This window comes from Terrapene carolina, unplaced genomic scaffold, assembly GCF_002925995.2.
Source record: "Terrapene carolina triunguis isolate 2854851 unplaced genomic scaffold, T_m_triunguis-2.0 Scaffold96, whole genome shotgun sequence".
Lineage (NCBI taxonomy): Eukaryota > Metazoa > Chordata > Testudines > Emydidae > Terrapene > Terrapene triunguis.
Genome location: NW_020664447.1, coordinates 14,165,530 through 14,184,838, shown reverse-complemented (window position 1 = coordinate 14,184,838; position 19,309 = coordinate 14,165,530). Strand labels below are relative to the sequence as shown.

At 42.4% G+C, this 19,309-nt stretch overlaps 1 protein-coding gene across 1 annotated transcript in view; it reads right to left on the bottom strand.

Moving 5' to 3' along the window:
* KIF18A (kinesin family member 18A) overlaps window positions 1–19,309 on the bottom strand; it is a 111,841-nt gene that overhangs the window by 30,373 nt on the left and 62,159 nt on the right. Inside the window, exons 11-13 of the mRNA XM_024214882.3 lie at window positions 15,537–15,701; window positions 10,282–10,403; window positions 3,323–3,561 (exon numbers count right to left, since the gene is read on the bottom strand). Coding sequence (XP_024070650.2) covers window positions 3,323–3,561; window positions 10,282–10,403; window positions 15,537–15,701 — 526 coding nt within the window. The remainder of the gene's footprint in view (window positions 1–3,322; window positions 3,562–10,281; window positions 10,404–15,536; window positions 15,702–19,309) is intronic.

Genomic DNA, 19,309 nt, shown 5'->3' with positions numbered 1-19,309 from the left:
ATCATAGTTACATAACTAATCAACCCTCAAGAGGAAACGAAAAGAGTGCATGCTTAGCCAGATGAACTATGTGAAAAACATGTGTTGCTGGAACTGATTGCCTTTCAGGCAATGCTACAAAACTCTTCCATTAAGAAGGCAGTTGTTTCTTCCATGATTTGCATGGAGTCTACAGAAAAGCACTGAACAAGATCTACCTGGGAGTTTCCAGGTCAAGCACCATGTCTGCATGAAAAAAGTGAAGATTAGCGTAAAAAAGCATCACCTCAACTGAAACAAGTGGTTTGCATTTGCGTAGGTAAACCTGTAATCCAACAACAGAAGTGGGCTATGTTCGCCAAGGAACACTTGAAGCCTTTGAACAGTAGACAAATTGAGAATGGGGAATCATCCTCAACTAATCCAAACACAATCCCCTTGAGCAGTGTGAAAACCTGAAGTCTATTCTTATGATTTTGGTTCAAAAGCATGAATGGGTTTTACTCGGTTATTGAATTCAATAAGAGCAGGATCAAACGCTAAATGTATATGTAATGCCGAGAGCCCCAGTGTTGGTGGGCAGGATTGAATCTGGGACCTCTGAAGCTAAATGAATGAGCCTCTACTACATGAGCCAACAGCCACATAGCTCTTAGGTAAGGCTGTGGCGGACTCATTAATCTCTAAGTGGTCTCGGTGCCACCAGAGGGGGACAGAGCACCACACCCAGGAAGTGTGTGGGTTACTCATAGGATTTGTAGAGAGGTGGGTGAAACAGAAGTAGATATGTTTTGTTCCATATGAGAAAAGTGTTTAGCTTGACATGGCAGAGTGGCAGGGAATAGAAGTTACAAAAAATGATAGCCGAAATCTAACAAAACTCATCACCTGTCATAAATACTCTGAACACTTACTTGCATATCCATACATCACCAACATAAAAAAAAAATCTATATATCTGGAAAAGTTGCAAGGCTTGTAACAGCTGTATCCACCTCTTATTTAAAAAAAATAAATAAAAAAAAGTGTTTCACGGACCATTTACATGAAACACTTGCAAAGCTAATTTTAATTACATTGTTATTTAAACTAAAAACAACAAAAAGTAGGCAAAACCACTCATTTATATGTAGAGTGAAACATAATATTTTAATTTGAAATGAGAAGAGAGCCAGTTTTCATAACCAGAAACTTCAGCCCTCACCTTGAAAATAGAGTGGTTCAAAAGAGTGCACTCAGATGATAGTTATGAAAAGTTTAAATAAGCTTATCCCACCAAAACAGATTTAGTTTACCAAAACCCCCACACAACAGAACAAAACTGGTTATTGTTAAGGCTATGGGTCTGTCACGGAGGTCATGGATTCCGTGACTTTCTGTGACCTCCATGACTTTTGCAGTGGCCAGCAGCAGGGTTTGGGTGTGTGGGAGGGGGCTCAGGGCTAGGGACAGGGGCTTGGGGAGTGCAGGGGGCTCCCCAGATCCCAGTGGCATGGCCCTCCTACAGCTCCTAGGCGGCAGCGGAGGCCCACACCGTATGCTGCTTGCAAGCCCCACAGCTCCCATTGGATGCGGTTCCTGGCCAATGGGAGCTGCAACAGCCAGCGCTAGTGGCGGGAGCAGCAGAGCCCCTGCCTCCGCCACCTAGGAGCTGCAGAGACGCGGAAGCCCTGACAATCCCCTCCCCCAGTACTAGCGGGGATCCCGGGCCATGCACCGTGGTCTGACGCCCTCTCCCCCAGTACCAGCAGGGGTCCCGGGCCACATCCCCCAGCACCCGCAGCGCCCCCAGACTCCCCCTCCCCCAAGAGCACTCGTGGCCCCCCGCCCAAGTTTTAGTCAGGGCAGGTATTTTTAGTAAAACTCATCGACAGGTCACGGGCCCATGAATTTTTGTGTACAGCCCGTGATCTGTCCATGACTTTTACTAAAAATACCTGTGACTAAAACGTAGCCTTAGTTATTGTTACATTTGAATATTACATAAAAAGGCAGGGTTTTTTTATGTCTCTTGACTGTTTACAGACATCTTTCAGAAATTTAAATGGACAATCACTAAGATTAGAGGACACTCAAACAGCTGAGAGAAAAAGACATTTGATACAAGTGGAGAGAAGGTACCCAGAGTAAAAGACGAGTATGTAAATATGGTGGGCTTTAGGATCTGCTTTTCATAGATTATAAAGTTAATGTTGCATCATTCAAACTGCTTGATCAACGATTAAGTTTTCATGTCTGATTCCTCTCTGCTCTATCCGATTTGTTGGAAGTTTATTTCTTTTTATAAGTAAAAGAAAGAATATACGCAATTAAAATAAAAAAAACCCCAAAACGGTAAGTGACCTGCCAAGAAATTGCCAAAGTTCCACCAACTTTAGCAATACCTGCAAAATGCCTGATTCATGTCAACAAACAGCCAGACTAAGGCCTGGTCTACACTACGACTTTAATTCGGATTTAGCTGCGTTAATCCGAATTAACCCTTCACCCGTCCACACTACAGAGCCAGTTAATTCGAATTAAAGGGCACTTAAAATCGATTTCTGTACTCCACCTCGACGAACGGAGTAGCGCCTAAATCGATTTTGTTAATTCGAATTAGGGTTAGTGTGGCTGCACACCACCGAATTACTGTGGTTAAATTAATGGGGTAGTGTGGCCGCACACCACCGAATTAATGTGGTTAAAAACCGAATTAATGTGCTTAGTGTGGCCGCGCACAATCGAATTTATACAACCTGTTTCCCAAATTCGAATTATCTAAATTCGGATTAATCCTGTAGTGTAGACATACCCTAAGAGGAGCTTTTGGCAAGTTAACTCAATATTCTCCTCTAGGCTTCCCAAACCTACTGATCACCGGTTTACATTCAGATAGGACACCCCAGAGTTCACTGTGTAGATTACACCACAATTATGGAAATTCAGTCAGATTAAAGGAAGATTAAATTGAACAATCCAAGGGTGCCACTATATCTACTTAAATCTAGGTAAAAACTGAAACCAGATGCTTAGACATAATGAATGGTCCATCTTCTATCAGACATGGCATTTTGAGGCAGGTCTGAGGGCGAGGGGAATTGTCTTTCCTCCATATACATTTTCTCTGTATCCACAAGAGTAGCTGATTCATGACCATCATTTTGCACCAAAAGTTTGGGTTGTGTTTCCAAGATTTTTTTGGGATAGATGGCAATTTAGCAGACACAGTTCACATAAAAAATGCAGGCACTGCAAATCTATATTGCCAAATATTAATGTAAGTAATCTATTCATATCAATCATGGCTTTTTGGGGCAACATTGCAAATTATTCTCATTAGAAAAGGTAATTATATACTTACGGCAAGGTGTATTTGGATTGCTTGCAAGTTGTGGAAATGCCAGGATAACAGACATCTCTGGTTGATCATTTTGTTTAGGTTCCTCTTCAACAGGTTGGTCAGCCCAAACTACTGTTTTTGGTCTCTGAATCAGCTGTTCAACCTCCTTGAAGTTAGCCTCAATGACAGCATTTGCCAGCCCAGCTTCTTTTAAGGTGAAGTACTGTTTTCTTAGAACTGGAAGCAAAGCATTTAGTACTCTACAAACAAACAAACAAAAAAAAAAACCCCAGACAAAGATAATTTTAAATATCTTTAAATTAAAGTTTTAGTCTAGTCAACAGTAACCTAGCTATGAACTATGACTGTTAGAACATAAAAACTACTATTGGCGGAGCCCCTGCAAGTTTCTCTCCTTCCTCTGCAGATTGGGGCCCAGGTCACTTGCAGGTTTAAACTAGAGAGTGGGTGGGCAAGATTCTGTGGCCTGCAATATGCAGCAGGTCAGACTAGATCATCACATTGGTTCCTTCTGGCCTTAAAGTCTATTGTTGATTTAGTAGCCTTATTATTTGATTCAATTTGAAAGAAGCGTAATCAACTTTTGAAAAATACTAAAACTCCATGCAGAAATCACTGCTAATTTTGGTGGTGTTCTATTCCCTGAACTATTAAATATGATGTATATGAAAATTCTTTATCATCCTAGTAAGTAATATTTTCATAACACTGTGCAATACACCAAAACATGAAAAATGGCACAGAAGTATGGTTGATATATTTTGATAATATTAAAGATATTATTAGAGATAATATTTATTTTTCAATTATATATCTCATCAGATAACCAACACAGACTTTTTTTCAATTCCATTATTTTTCAATCAGGCATCAAAGTGGTGGTGTTCACTTTTTATACAGCATCCAAAATGTGGGCCAGAGTTCCAGTTTCAGTTTTGCAGGTTTGTGTGGCTTATTCAGCACTTGCGTTGTTTGCAGTAATCGCATTTAACATGGATAGCTGATTTTTAAAAAATCTGCTCAAAGCATCTAACTTTCTTGAATCCCATTAGCTGTATAACAGCTTCTATGTAACAAAATTAGACTTCGCTTATCATTAAATGCCATTTAAGTCTAAGGCAAAAGCCACGCACAGGCTAACCTACCTTAACTAGCTTGAATCCAGCTAGTGTGGTTAACAATAGCAGTGGAGACAGTGCAGCATAGGCAGTACGAGCCTGGCACAAATCCTGGTTACATACTCTACTCGATAGCCTGTGCTACACTGTCTCCACTGCTATTGTTACCTGAGATAGCTGGAGTCAAGCTAGCTCAGGTAGGTTAGCCTGCGACACAGCAAAAGCTGATCAACGTACCTTAAAGCACAGGGAGATTATAAACATCAATGTTATTGTTTGGTATACGCATGGAAATTATATCAATATCCTTTATGAAGTCTATGGGTACCACTGCAGTCTGCACCTACGGTCCACTGGACAGGGGCAGAGTGGGACATAGAGCATCAAAGCTACGCAGGGTATTGAGCAGGGGATCTTCTGGAATGCATGCACTCTGCAGGGCAGTGATAAGGACTGTATGAATTGTAAATGAACATAAAAATGGCCATACTAGATCAGACCAAAGGTCCATATAGCCCAATATCCTGTCTTCCGATAGTGGCCAATGCCAGGTGATTCAGAGAGAATGAACAGAACAGGATCAAGTGATCCATCTTCTATGGCCCATTCCCAGCTTCTGGCAAACAGAGGCTACGGACACAATTCCTGCCCATCTTGGCTAATAGCCAATGATGGACCAGTGCGTCAATGAATGAAAATATCTTGCCCTCACACTCCATCCCTTTGTTAAAAGTTCTGTGCTACTTGGAAGTAACTTTACCTTAAACTTGGTCTTAATATGGAATATCCTTTACTCAACTCCTGTTTGCTATTCACTCACTTTCTGTTGCCAGTAAAAGGAAGCATACTACAACATACGAAATTTGACAGCAAAGAAAGGAAAAAAATCCAACAATTCTGGAAGTTAAATGCTAATGTAATAAAAAGATATATTTTAAACAACTCTATTTTGGAAGTATACTAGTAATGTGGGCCGATCTAATAATGCGGTGGTAAAACAACTGAAGTGTCAGCAATATTCAGTTCTTTAAAAGCTCCATATGCTTGCTGTACCAGAGAGATTTACAAATAAGAAAGTGTTTTCAAAATAGCTTGGATTGCAATATGATCTCTGAGAAGTTTGACAATTGCAGCTGAAAATAATCTTAGTTGCTTGCAGATCAGCCTACCTGTTATTAGGAAGAGACAGATATTAGTAATGGGCGATTCGATCATTAGAAACATAGATAGCTGGGTATGCGATGACCGGGAGAACCGCATGGTGACTTGCCTGCCTGGTGCGAAGGTTGTGGATCTCTCGAGACATCTAGATAAGCTTATGTGTAGTGCTGGGGGAAGAGCCAGTGGTCATGGTACATGTAGGTACCAATGACATAGGGAAGGATAGGAGAGAGGTCCTGGAGACCAAATTTAGGCTGCTAGGTAAGAGATTGAAGTCCAGGACCTCCATGGTAGCATTCTCTGAAATGCTTCCAGATCCACATGCAGGGCCAGTTAGACAGGCAGAACTGCAGGGACTCAATGCATGGATGAGACAATGTTGTAGGAAGGAGGGGTTTAGATTTATTAGGAACTGGGGAAACTTTTGGGAAAGGAGGAGCCTATACAGGAAGGATGGGCTCCACCTAAACCAAAATGGAACCAGATTGCTGGCACTTAAAATTAAAAAGGTCATAGAGCAGTTTTTAAACTAAAGGCTGGGGGAAAGCCGACAGGTGCAGAGGAGCACGTGGTTCGGACATCCCTTAGAGGAGGATCTATAAATGGAGATTCGTTATGTCCTAATAAGGAGGAGAGGATGGAAAATGATCAAATACAGGTAGGATCTGATGAGAAATAGTCAAAAGAAAAAAAAAAAAAGTCCCATTCAATTACATCATATAAGGGCAGACAGCTAAAAAGTGACAAGTTTTAAAGTGCTTATATAACAATGCTAGAAGTCTAAATAATAAGATGGGTGAACTAGAGTGCCTCGTACTAAATGAGGATATTGATATAATAGGCATCACAGAAACTTGGTGAAATGAGGATAATCAATGGGACACAGTAGTACCAGGGTACAAAATACATCGGAAGGACAGAACAGGTCATGCTAGTGGAGGAGTGGAACTATATGTTAAAGAAAGCATAGAATCAAATGAAGTAAAAATCTTAAATGAACCAAACTGTACCACAGAATCTCTATGAATAGTAATTCCATGCTTGTATAATAAGAATATAGCAGTAGGGATATATTACAGACCACCTGACCAGGAAGGTGACAGTGACTGTGAAATGCTCAGGGAGATTAGAGAAGCTATTAAAACAAAAAACTCAAGAATAAGGAGGGATTTCAACTATCCCCATATTGATTTGGTACATATCACCTCAGGAAGGGATGCAGAGATAAAGTTTCTTGACACCTTAAATGACTGCTTCTTGGAGCAGCTAGTCCTGGAACCCACAAGAGGAGAGGCAATTCTTGATTTATTCCGAAGTGGAGCACAGGATCAAGTCCAAGAGGTGAATATAGCTGGACCGCTTGGTAATAGTGACCATAATATAACAAAATGTAACACCTCTGTGGCGGGGAAAACACCACAAAGGCCCAACGTTGTAGCATTTAATTTCAGAAAGGGAAACTACACAAAAATGAGGAGGTTAGTTAAACAGAAATTAAAAGGTATGGCGCCAAAAGTAAAATCCCTGCAAGCTGCATGGAAATTTTTTAAAGACACCATAATAGAGGCTCAACTTAAATGTATACCCCAAATTAAAAAACATAGTAAGAGAACCAAAAAAAGAGCCACCATAGCTAAACAAGAAAGTAAAAGACGGAGCGAGAGGCAAAAAGGCATCCTTTAAAAAGCGGAAGTTAAATCCTAGTGAGGAAAATAGAAAGGAGCATAAACTCTGGCAAATGAAGTGTAAAAATATAATTAGGAAGGCCAAAGAAGAATTTGAAGAGCAACTAGCCAAAGACTCAAAAAGTAATAGCAACATTTTGTTTAAGTACATCAGAAGCAGGTAGTCTGCTAAACAACCAGTGGGGTCACCAGATGATCGAGATGCTAAAGGAGCACTCAAGGACGATAAGGCCATGGAGGAGAAACTAAATGAATTCTTTGCATCGGTCTTCACGGTTGAGGATGTGAGGGAGATTCCCAAACCTGAGCCATTCTTTTTAGGTGACAAATCTGAGGAACTGTCCCAAACTGAGGTGTCATTAGATGAGGTTTTGGAACAAATTGATAAACTAAACAGTAATAAGTCACCAAGACCAGATGGTATTCACCCAAGAGTTCTGAAGGAACTCGAATGTGAAATTGCAGGACTACTAACTGTCCTTTGTAACCTATCATTTAAATCAGCTTCTGTACTGTACAAAATGACTGGAGGATAGCTAATGTGACGCCAATTTTTGAAAGGGGCTCCAGTGGTGATCCCAGCAATTACAGGTCTGTAAGCCTGACTTCAGTACCAGGAAAACTGGTTGAAACTATAGTAAAGAGCAAAATTGTCAGACACATAGATGAACATAATTTGTTGGGGAATAGTCAACATGGTTTTTGTAAAGAGAAATCATGCCTCATCAATCTACTAGAATTATTTGAGGGGGTCAACAAGAATGTGGACAATGGGGATCCAGTGGATATAGTGTATAGTATAGATTTTCAGAGAGCCTTTGACAAGGTCCCTCACCAACAGCTCTTAAGCAAAGTAAGCTATCATGGGATAAGAGGAAAGGTTCTCTCACGGATTGGTAACTGGTTAAAAGATAGGAAACAAAGGGTAGGAATAAATGGTCAGTTTTCAGAACGGAGAGAGGTAATTAGTGGTGTCCCCGAGGGGTCTGTACTGGGACCAGTCCTATTCAACATATTCATAAATAATTTGGAAAAAGGGGTAAACAGTGAGGTGGCAAAATTTGCAGATGATACAAAACTACTCAAGATAGTTAAGTCCCAGGCAGACTGCAAAGAGGTACAAAAGGATCTCTCAAAACTGGGTGACTGGGCAACAAAATGGCAGATTAAATTCAATGTTGATAAATGCAAAGTAATGCACATTGGAAAACACAATCCCAACTATACATATAAAATGATGGGGTCTAAATTAGCTGTTACCACTCAAGAAAGAGATCTTGAAGTCACTGTGGATAGGTCTCTGAAAACATCCACTCAATGTGCAGCGGTAGTCAAAAAAAGTGAACAGAATGTTGGGAATCATTAAGAAAGGCATAGATCAGGGGTTGGCAACGTTCGGCACGCGGCTCGCCAGGGTAAGCACCCTAGCGGGCCAGGCCAATTTGTTTACCTGCTGACACGGCAGGTTCGGGCGATCGCGGCCCCCACTGTCCGCGGTTCGCTGTCCTGGGCCAATGGGGGCGGCGAGAAGCGGCGCGGGCCGAGGGATGTGCTGGCCGTGGCTTCCTGCCGCCCACATTGGTCTGGGATGGCGAACCGCGGCCAGTGGGGGCCGCGATCGGCCAAACCTGCTGCTTCAGCAGGTAAATAAACTGGCCCGGCCTGCTAGGGTGCTTACCCAGGCGAGCCGCGTGCCGAACGTTGCCGACCCCTGGCATAGATAATAAGACAGGAAATATATTGCCTCTATATAAATCTATGGTACGCCCCCATACTGCGTACAGATGTGGTCGCCCCAATTCAAAAAAGATATATTGGGCTTGGAAAAGGTTCAGAAGAGGGCAACAAAAATGATTAGGGGTATGGAACGGCTTCCGTATGAGAATTAATAAGACTGAACTTTTCAGCTTGGAAAAGACGGGAGCGGGGGGAGGAAGGATGTATGATAGAGGGCTATAAAATTATGATTGGTGTGAAGAAAGCAAATAAGTAAGGGCTTGTCTACACTACAGTGCGGGGTCGATCTAAAATATACAACTTCAACTACGTGAATAGTGTAGCTGAAGTCGACGTACTTAGATCTACTTACTGCGGTGTCTTCCCTGCGGTAAGTCGAAGTTGGCGCTCTCCCGTCGACTGTGCTTGCGCTCCTTGTTCTGGGGTACCAGAGTCGATGGAGAGCGCCCAGCAGTCGATTTATCGTGTCTATACTAGACGTGATAAATGGACCCACGCTGGATTGATTACTGCCTGCCGATCCGGCCAGTAGTGTAGACAAGCCCTAAGTGTTATTTACTCCTTCTCATAACACAAGAACTAGGGGCCACCAAATGAAATTAATAGGTAAACAAACAAAAGGAAGTATTTAAAACAAACGAAAAGGAAGTATTATTTCCACACACTGCACAGTCAACCTGTGGAACTCCTTGCCAGAGGATGTTGTGAAGGCCAAGACTATAACAAGGTTAAAAAAAAAACTAGATAAATTCATGGAGGATAGGTCCATCAATGGCTATTAGCCAAGATGGACAGGGATGATGTCCTTAGCCTCTGTTTGCCAGAAGCTGGGAATGGGCGACAGGGGATGGATCACTTGATGATTACCTGTTCTGTTCATTCCCTCTGGGGCACCTGTCATCAGCCACTGTCAGAAGACAGAATACTGGGCTAGATGGACCTTTGGTCTGACCCAGTGTGGCCATTCTTATGCTGATCACCTTTTATTAAAGGAAAAATCTTATATTGAAGGGATACTGGGAGGTGGAGGGAATTTTCAACATTCTGTTGAACATTACAAGAATACTATGCTTATGATGTTTTCCATTATATAGGAATATATTTTTATTTCAGTATTTATAACTGTTTAGATAAAGGTTTGGAAAATTATGCTGCCATTGTTACCTGAAACTCACTGAAATCTGTACATTTATTATACAAGTATCAAGCTTTGAAGAGGAACAAACATGTCAAGCATGATATACAAACACACACTTACTTTTCTGTTTGCTTATGTTGCTGCTCTTGAAGTGATACTAGAGACATCATGTGTTCAATCTGCATTTTCAGATCCTTGACCTCTAGCTTTAAATGGAAGCAGTGAAGATCTTTACGGAGCACCTTGAGAAATAAGTTACATAAAAAATATTATTTCAATTTCAGTGCGATACACACAAGTTCAGTCTAAAAAAGATTTTGAGAGATTAGCATGCAATACCTTGAAAAGTAGTTCTGCAATTCATCTACAACTATGCCAATACTAACTTTTAATTTAATAAATCTTACAGAAGGAATAAAATCTAATTTAGGTTAGTTAGACACAGCAGTGAAATGCTATTGTCCTATAGTTTTCCATTCACAAACAGATTTGTGTGCTGGACGTAGTTAAGAGTACACATATGTACAATAGCATATACCTGGTGTATATCTGAAACCATTCTAGATTTTTTTTTATTCATGGAGTTTAAGGCCAGAAGGGACCACCAGATCATCTATTCTGACATCCTGTAGATCACAGGCATCACCCAACACCTGCACACTAAACCCAAAATGAAAATTATACCAAAACAGTACAGTCCACAGGGGACTAAACTATTATGTGTCTCAGACAGAGAATAGAAGGGACTAGGGTGCACCAATGCCCAAGACCCTTGCAATGGCAGGGGATTAATTGATATACACCCAGATAATCCTGGCAAGTGACCCACACTCCATGCTGCAGATGAAGGTGAACCCCCTATCCCTTCTCCGCCCGAAGGTCACTACCAATATTTGGGGGAAAATTTACTCCTGAACCCATATGTGGTGATCAGTTAGACCCTGAACATGTCAACAAGAACCAGCCAGTCAAGCACATGAGAGAGAGAATGATCAGTGACACCTCACATCACTGGCCCACCCCATCCAGAGTCCCATCTCTAGCTATGGCCATCTCTGATGATTCAGGGAAAGGAGACCAGATAAAAATCCAAAATACATTTTGAGGTAGGTGAGAAATCCATTCCTAACCCTGGCAGGGGGCTGGATGAAGACCTGAATGTAAAATGTAAACCAGAAGGGACCCCGACCCGCAGGGCTGATGAGCCATGCCCCCCACCATCACAAACAACAGTCACACAATCCCATCCATAAATTTGTTCTGCTCTCTCTTAAAACCAATTAAGTTGTTTGCCCCCACTACTCCTTATGGGAGGCTATCCTAGAACCACTCTCTGATAGTTAGAAACCTTCTAGTTTCCAGCCTGATTTTATTCATGACCACTTAATACCCATTTGTCCTTGTGCCAACATTGTTCTTTAGCTTAAACAGTTCTTCACCATCCCTGGTAATTACTCTTTTGATGTATTTAGAGAGAGCAATTATATCCCCTCTCAGACGTCTTCTTATTACACTAAACAAGCCAAGCTCTTCCAGTCTCCTCTAACAAGATGGGACTTCCACCATTCCCCAGATCATTCTATCAGTTCTTCTCTGTACCCATTCCATTTTGAATTAATCTTTCTTGAACATGGGTGACCATAACTGTACACAGTATTCTAGATGAGGTCTTACTAGTGCTTTGCGCAATAGCATTAATACTTTCCCCTTTCTACTGGAAATGTCTCACCTGATAAATGCATTTGCCTTTTTTGCAGCAGCACTACACCAGTGGCTCATTGTCATTCTGCGATCAAACAACACACCCAGGTCTCACTCCTTTGTCCCTTCCAACTGATGACCCCCCCGTTTGTAGCAGAAAGGCTTAGTATCAGGACACTACAAAATTAGGTTGATTTAATAGAAGTCGATTTAATAGAAATCGATTTGATATAGTCGATTGTGTGTGTCCCCACTAAGCACATTAAGTCGGCAGTGTGTGTCTACAGTCGACTTTCGGAGCGTTGCACTGTGGTAGCTATCCCACAGTTCCCACAGTCTCCGCCGCCCATTGGAATTCTGGGTTGAGCTCCCAATGCCTGATGGGGCAAAAACATTGTCGCGGGTGGTTCTGGGTACATGTCGTCAGGCCCCCCTCCTTCCCTCCGTGAAAGCAATGGCAAAAAATCGTTTCGTGTCTTTTTTCCTGGGTTACCCGTGCAGACGAGATACCACAGCAAGCATGGAGCCCGCTCAGCTCGCTGTCACCCTATGTCTCCTGGGTGCTGCTGGCAGATGCAGTACTGCAGTGCTACATAGCAGCATCACCTTGCCTTGCGGACGGCAGACGGTGCAATACGACTGCTAACCGTCGTCGTCGTTCCGTGGGTGCTCCTGGCTGACCTCGGTTAGGTTGGTCGGGGGGCGCCTGGGCAGACATGGGTGCTCCTGGCCGGCCTCACTGAGGTCGGTCAGGGGCGCCTAGACAAAAATGGGAATGACTCCAGGTCATTCTCTTCTTCAAGTTTCGTCTAATGGAGATTCAGTCCTGCCTGGAATATCATGCCAGCTGGAGGCTTCTGCCTCAGGCTGCTCTCCCAGTCGGCAGCACCGTGCGGTCGCACCTACCCCAGCCTACCCCTTGCTCCCGTGGCTCATGAAGCCTGGACAGTAGTAAGGAGCAGTTCAACTATAGGCTGAGCAAGTGCATAATGGTGGTAGAATGTGCCTTTGGACATTTAAAAGCTCGCTGGCGCAGTTTACTGACTTGGTTAGACCTCAGCGAAACCAATATTCCCTTCGTTATTACTGCTTGCTGTGTTCTCCACAATATCTGTGAAAGTAAGGGGGAGAGTTTATGGCGGGGTGGGAGGTTGAGGCAAATCACCTGGCCGCTGATTACGCGCAGCCAGACACCAGGGTGGTTAGAAGAGCACAGCAGGGAGCGCTGTGCATGACTGGCCAGGCTATGGTGTGAAAGTTCTGTTTGTTTCTCCTTGATGAAAACCCACCCCCTTGGTTCACTCTACTTCCCTGTAAGCCAACTGCCCTCCCCTCCCCCCTTTGATCTCCGCTTGCAGAGGCAATAAAGTCAAAGTCATGCATTCTTTATTAATTTGTCACACAAATAGGGGGATAACTGCCAAGGCAGCCCGGAAGGGGTGGGGGAGGAGGGAAGCACAGGGGTGGGGCAGTTGTAGGGGCACCCCCTAGAATGGCATGCAGCTCATCATAGAAGCGGCATGTCTGGGGCTCTGACCCGGAGCGGCCGTTTGCCTCTCTGGTTCTTTGGTAGGCTTGCCTGAGCTCCTTAAGTTTCACGCGGTACTGCTGCGGGTCCCTGTCATAACCTCTGTCCTTCATGCCCTTGGAGATTTTTTCAAATAGTCCGGCATTTTGTCTTTTGGAACGGAGTTCGGAGAGCATGGATTCGTCTCCCCATACAGCGATGCAGTACCTCCCGTTCGGTCCATGCTGGAGCTCTTTTGCGATTCTGGGACTCCATGGTCACCTGTGCTGATGAGCTCTGCATGGTCACCTGTGCTGATCAGCTCGCCATGCTGGCCAAACAGGAAATGAAATTCAAAAGTTTGTGAGGCTTTTCCTGTCTACCTGGCCAGTGCATCTGAGTTGAGAGTGCTGTCCAGAGCGGTCACAATGGAGCACTCTGGGATAGCTCCCGGAGGCCAATACTGTCAAATTGCGTTTACACTACCCCAAATTCGACCCAGCAGGGTCAATTTCAGTGCTAATCCCCTCGTTGGGTTGGAGTACAGAAATCGATTATAAGAGCCCTTTAAGTCGACAAAAATGGCTTCGTCATGTGGACGGGTGCAGGGTTAAAATCGATCTAACGCTGCTAAATTCAACCTAAACTCGTAGTGTAGACCAGGGCAAAGTGTATGACCGTATACGTTGTGCTATTAAATTTCATAGAACCTCTGCCACTCCAGTCTTCAAGGGCATCCAGATCTTCCTGTATAGTATTCTGATCCTCCTCTGTATTGATGCCTCCCAACTTTGCAAATTTCATTAGCGCACTCCCACTTTTTGTGCCAAGGTCATTAATCGTATTTAATATTTTTATTAGTCATAAGACTGATTCTTGAGGAATTCCACTAGTAACCTCCTTCCAATCCAATAGTTCACCTTTCAGCACAACCCGTTATCCAGTTCCTTATCCACCCTACAATTCTTGTTCTAATCCCCATCTTCTTTAGTTACTAATAATTTCCGACGTTGCACCATGTCAAATGCTTTACCAAAGTCCATGTATATTGGATGTACTGCTATTCCCTTATCTAAAAAAAATCAGTTATTTTCTCAAAGAAGGAAATCAGGTTAGTCTGGGATAATCTACTTTTGGTAAACCCATGTTGCATTACATTCCCATTACTATCTACCTCCATGAATTTAATTATGCTTTCCTTCAAAATTTGTTCCAAAATCTTGCACACTACTGAGGTGAGATTAACAAGTTTGCAATTGCCATGATCACACCACCCCCCTTTTCTTAAATATAGGTAAGGTACGATATTAGCTGTTCTCCAGTCACATGGTACTGCCCCGGATAGATACATTAAAAATCTTTGCTTCTGGATTAGCAATCTCATGTGCCAGTTCTTTTAGCATGGTGGGATGGAAATTGTCTCATTTCCCCAGCAATAACATTTGGGTTGAAAATTATAGCTATAGCTAACACAAATTTCATCCTTGTTCATGAATTTGAAGAGAAAGGGCTTATAACATAAAACCTACACTCTAGTTTAAGTGACTCCTATGCTGGGGGGGAGGGATAGCTCAGTGGTTTGAGAATTGGCCTGCTAAACCCAGGATTATGAGTTCAATCCTTGAGGGAGCCATTTAGGGAACTGGGGTAAAAATCTGTTTGGGGATTGGTCCTGCTCTGAGCAGGGGGTTGGACTAGATGACCTACTGAGATCCCTTCCAACCCTGATATTCTATGATTCTATGATCACCCAAGCCTGGAACGCCCTCCCTATACCAGTGTGCCAATACCTTTTTTAAAATGCTTTAAAACTCATTTTTGAATATCCAATAAATTCTAACCCATGCCAGTAAAAATGTAGTGTCACACTATTTTTACAAACTATGCTCTGTTCAATTTTTTAAATGCCATCAGTATGCTTACCACTGTACATAGCTAAATATTTTCATGAATGAGAAATAATTGCATTAAAACGATGCAATACATTCAGGAAGAGCAGAAGAACTGCTGGATTTGTGCCAGGGAGACTAAACCAGTTGACACTTCTCTAATCAGCACTGGAAGAGTCTTCCATAACTAAAAAAATTCCAGGAAAGAATCTGTTCCCAACTATTATAAGCATGTTTGACTACGTCTGAAATCTACCTTTGAAAGGAAAGTCATTTACCTGTGGAATATGGCCATCTTGTCCCAGGAGACGCATTTCATTTTCCACACGATGCAGCCAATTAGTATTTTCCTCAAAGTGTTTCATCTCCTCTTCTTTCTTCTTCTGCACATGCAAACGACGAGTTTTAAGCATTGCGAGCCTATGATCCCGTTTACAAGTGGCCTGAAATACAACCATATTAAATTATTTAATGGGAACCTACCATATAATGTTCTCTGAATTCTGTTATGAAAAAGACTTCGCAGGCTTCCATAATTGGGTATAGTGAAAACAATTTACACAGTCTTTGATCGATGTAATATTTGTAAAGTAGCACACTCTTCCTAAGTGCACTACTGAAGTCTATTAAGTTGTTTTATATGCTCTCATTCATAGTTCTTTTCCTCTGAAGTCTTTTCAATAGGACTTTTGAGACTATAGTAAATTGTTTAATACTCTTACAAAAATTGCATGTTTTAAAAAATTACACTGGTCTACAATTTTTGAGAAGTCGTCTGCTTCAGAGATAAAATGTGCTATTTATTATGTATTTTGATGTGCTGAATTCAAATATGACAATTAAAACATCTGATTGGCTACTGTTTCTAAGATATTTAAGTTTTTACATTTTATGTCCATGTATATTGTGTAGATAGTAGAGTTTTAATCATAAATTGTAAACCTAGGTCTTTTCATGTGTTTATGGTTGCTTTACATGATAATATTTCACCTGTCCTGTTTATGTAACACTTTAAAAATCAGCAAAAGGGTTATATAAATAAAATTTATTATGAAACAAAAGGCAAAAAACTATTCTGTACATAGTTTAGTCCTATTCAGTGTCTACTCGGCGCTTCTTGGCTTGTCTCTTGTATTCATTAAATGGAGCATCTCTTGTCACTGTCCAGCAATAGTCTGCAAGCACTGATGGGCTCCATTTGCCCTGATAGCGTTTCTCCATTGTTGCAATGTCCTGGTGAAATCGCTCGCCGTGCTCGTCGCTCACTGCTCCGCAGTTCGGTGGAAAAAAATCTAGATGAGAGTGCAAAAGACATATCTTTAGTGACATGTTGCAACCAAGGCTTTTGTATGCCTTGAGGAGGTTTTCCACCAACAACCTGTAGTTGTCTGCCTTATTGTTTCCGAGAAAATTTATTGCCACTAACTGGAAGGCTTTCCATGCCGTCTTTTCCTTGCCACGCAGTGCATGGTCAAATGCATCATCTCGAAGAAGTTCACGAATCTGAGGACCAACAAAGACACCTTCCTTTATCTTAGCTTCACTTAACCTTGGAAATTTTCCACGGAGGTACTTGAAAGCTGCTTGTGTTTTGTCAATGGCCTTGACAAAGTTCTTCATCAGACCCAGCTTGATGTGTAAGGGTGGTAACAAAATCTTCCTTGATTCAACAAGTGGTAGATGCTGAGCACTTTTCCTCCCAGGCTCCAATGACTGTCGGAGTGGCCAATCATTCTTGATGTAGTGGGAATCTCTTGCACAACTATCCCATTTGCAGAGAAAACAGCAGTACTTTGTGTATCCAGTCTGCAGACCAAGCAAGAGAGCAACAACCTTCAAATTGCCACAAAGCTGCCACTGATGTTGGTCATAGTTTATGCACCTCCAAAGTTGTTTCATGTTGTCATAGGTTTCCTTCATATGGACTGCATGACCAACTGGAATTGATGGCAAGACATTGCCATTATGCAGTAAAACAGCTTTAAGACTCGTCTTCGATGAATCAATGAACAGTCTCCACTCATCTGGATCGTGAATGATGTTGAGGGCTGCCATCACACCATCGATGTTGTTGCAGGCTACAAGATCACCTTCCATGAAGAAGAATGGGACAAGATCCTTTTGACGGTCACGGAACATGGAAACCCTCACATCACCTGCCAGGAGATTCCACTGCTGTAGTCTGGAGCCCAACAGCTCTGCTTTACTCTTGGGTAGTTCCAAATCCCTGACAAGGTCATTCAGTTCACCTTGTGTTATAAGGTGTGGTTCAGAGGAGGAGGATGGGAGAAAATGTGGGTCCTGTGACATTGATGGTTCAGGACCAGAAGTTTCATCCTCTTCCTCGTCTGACTCAAGTGAGAATGATTCTGGTGCATCAGGAACCGGCAGTCCTTCTCCGTGGGGTACTGGGCGTATAGCTGATGGAATGTTTGGATAATGCACAGTCCACTTTTTCTTCTTTGACACACCTTTCCCAACTGGAGGCACCATGCAGAAGTAACAATTGCTGGTATGATCTGTTGGCTCTCTCCAAATCATTTGCACTGCAAAAGGCATAGATTTCCTTTTCCTGTTCAACCACTGGCGAAGATTTGTTGCACAAGTGTTGCAGCATATGTGTGGGGCCCACCTCTTGTCCTGATCTCCAATTTTGCAGCCAAAATAAAGGTGATAGGCTTTCTTAACCAGAGTGGTTATACTGCGCTTTTGTGATGCAAAAGTCACTTCACCACAAACATAGCAGAAGTTATCTGCACTGTTCACACAAGTACGAGGCATCTCTGCTCACTTTGGCTAAACAGAAATGTGTCCCTTTGCAAAATCAAACACTGACAAATAAGAGAGCATGACACTGTATGATTTCTAGAGCTGATATAGGGCAATTTGTTCAGCAGAGTGATGTAAGCTTCGTTATGATTGCATCATCCATGACTTCTAGGAATAACATGATGCAATTCATATCATGTATGACGCAATACCAGCTTCAGATTGCATCATTCATTGTTTTGCCTAAAAAGCAAGTACTGTCCAAACCCAGTCATAGATTTATTCATAGATCCAGTCAAAGGTGTATTTTAGTCATTTCTGGTTTAAATTGAGATCCCTTCCCTTTATAACTCACTTATCCTCCGCCATTCCCAAGTCAAGGGTCGTATATACTGACCCAATAGCGTATCTTGAAAACTAGAGCTAATCAACAATTTTAAGCATCATTTTCGTTCTCAGTGACCCAGAATTAGTAAAGTTTGACTACATTTATTTCAGAAGCATTTTGGCTGTAGAGCAGTGTTATTTAAAGGCTATAATGGTCAAACTATAGAATAGAAAAGTTACACATACCTATATTATTCTTACAGGTAGCACTGTCTAGTTACTAGTAAGCAAAGAATGAAGAAAAGAGCCAGGAATTCTTGAATTCTAATCCTTGCTCCCATAATGACTGCATGACTACATGTAGGGCTTGTCCTCACTAAGGGCTAAATCGGCGCTGCTGCGATTGATGCAGCGGTGTTAATTTAGCGAGTCTGGTGAATATGAGATAAGCCAATGAGAGAGTGCACTCCCATCCACTTCAGTACTCCACCTCCTTGAGAGGCGGAAGCTAAGTTGGTGGGAAAGCATCTACCTCCGAAATAGCACGGTGTAGACACTGCTGTAAATCGATCTAAGCTACGTCAACTTAAATTATGTAATTTAAAGAGTAACTTAGATTGACTTACCTCGTTAGTGTAGACAAGGACTTAGATACATAAGAAAGGAGCAGAAGGACAAAAAGGAAGTTTCAACTCCAATTCCTCAAACACTATCCCTATTAAAAAGGGTGGTGGACGGGAGTGACCCATAGGGAAGAAGCTATATAGGGGACCAGTGGTAACAGGGGACTGGAAACTAGGGCAAAAGGAATGGAGGAGGACCCTCTTCCCCACCTCTTCCCATGTTTGAGTCTCCTGTGCTCTGAGCCCAGTGACGGCATGTTTGACAAGTGACACAGACTAGGGAGGAGCTGGTATGTAGGTAGACGCAGCAAGTGGCTTAGACCAAGCCATTC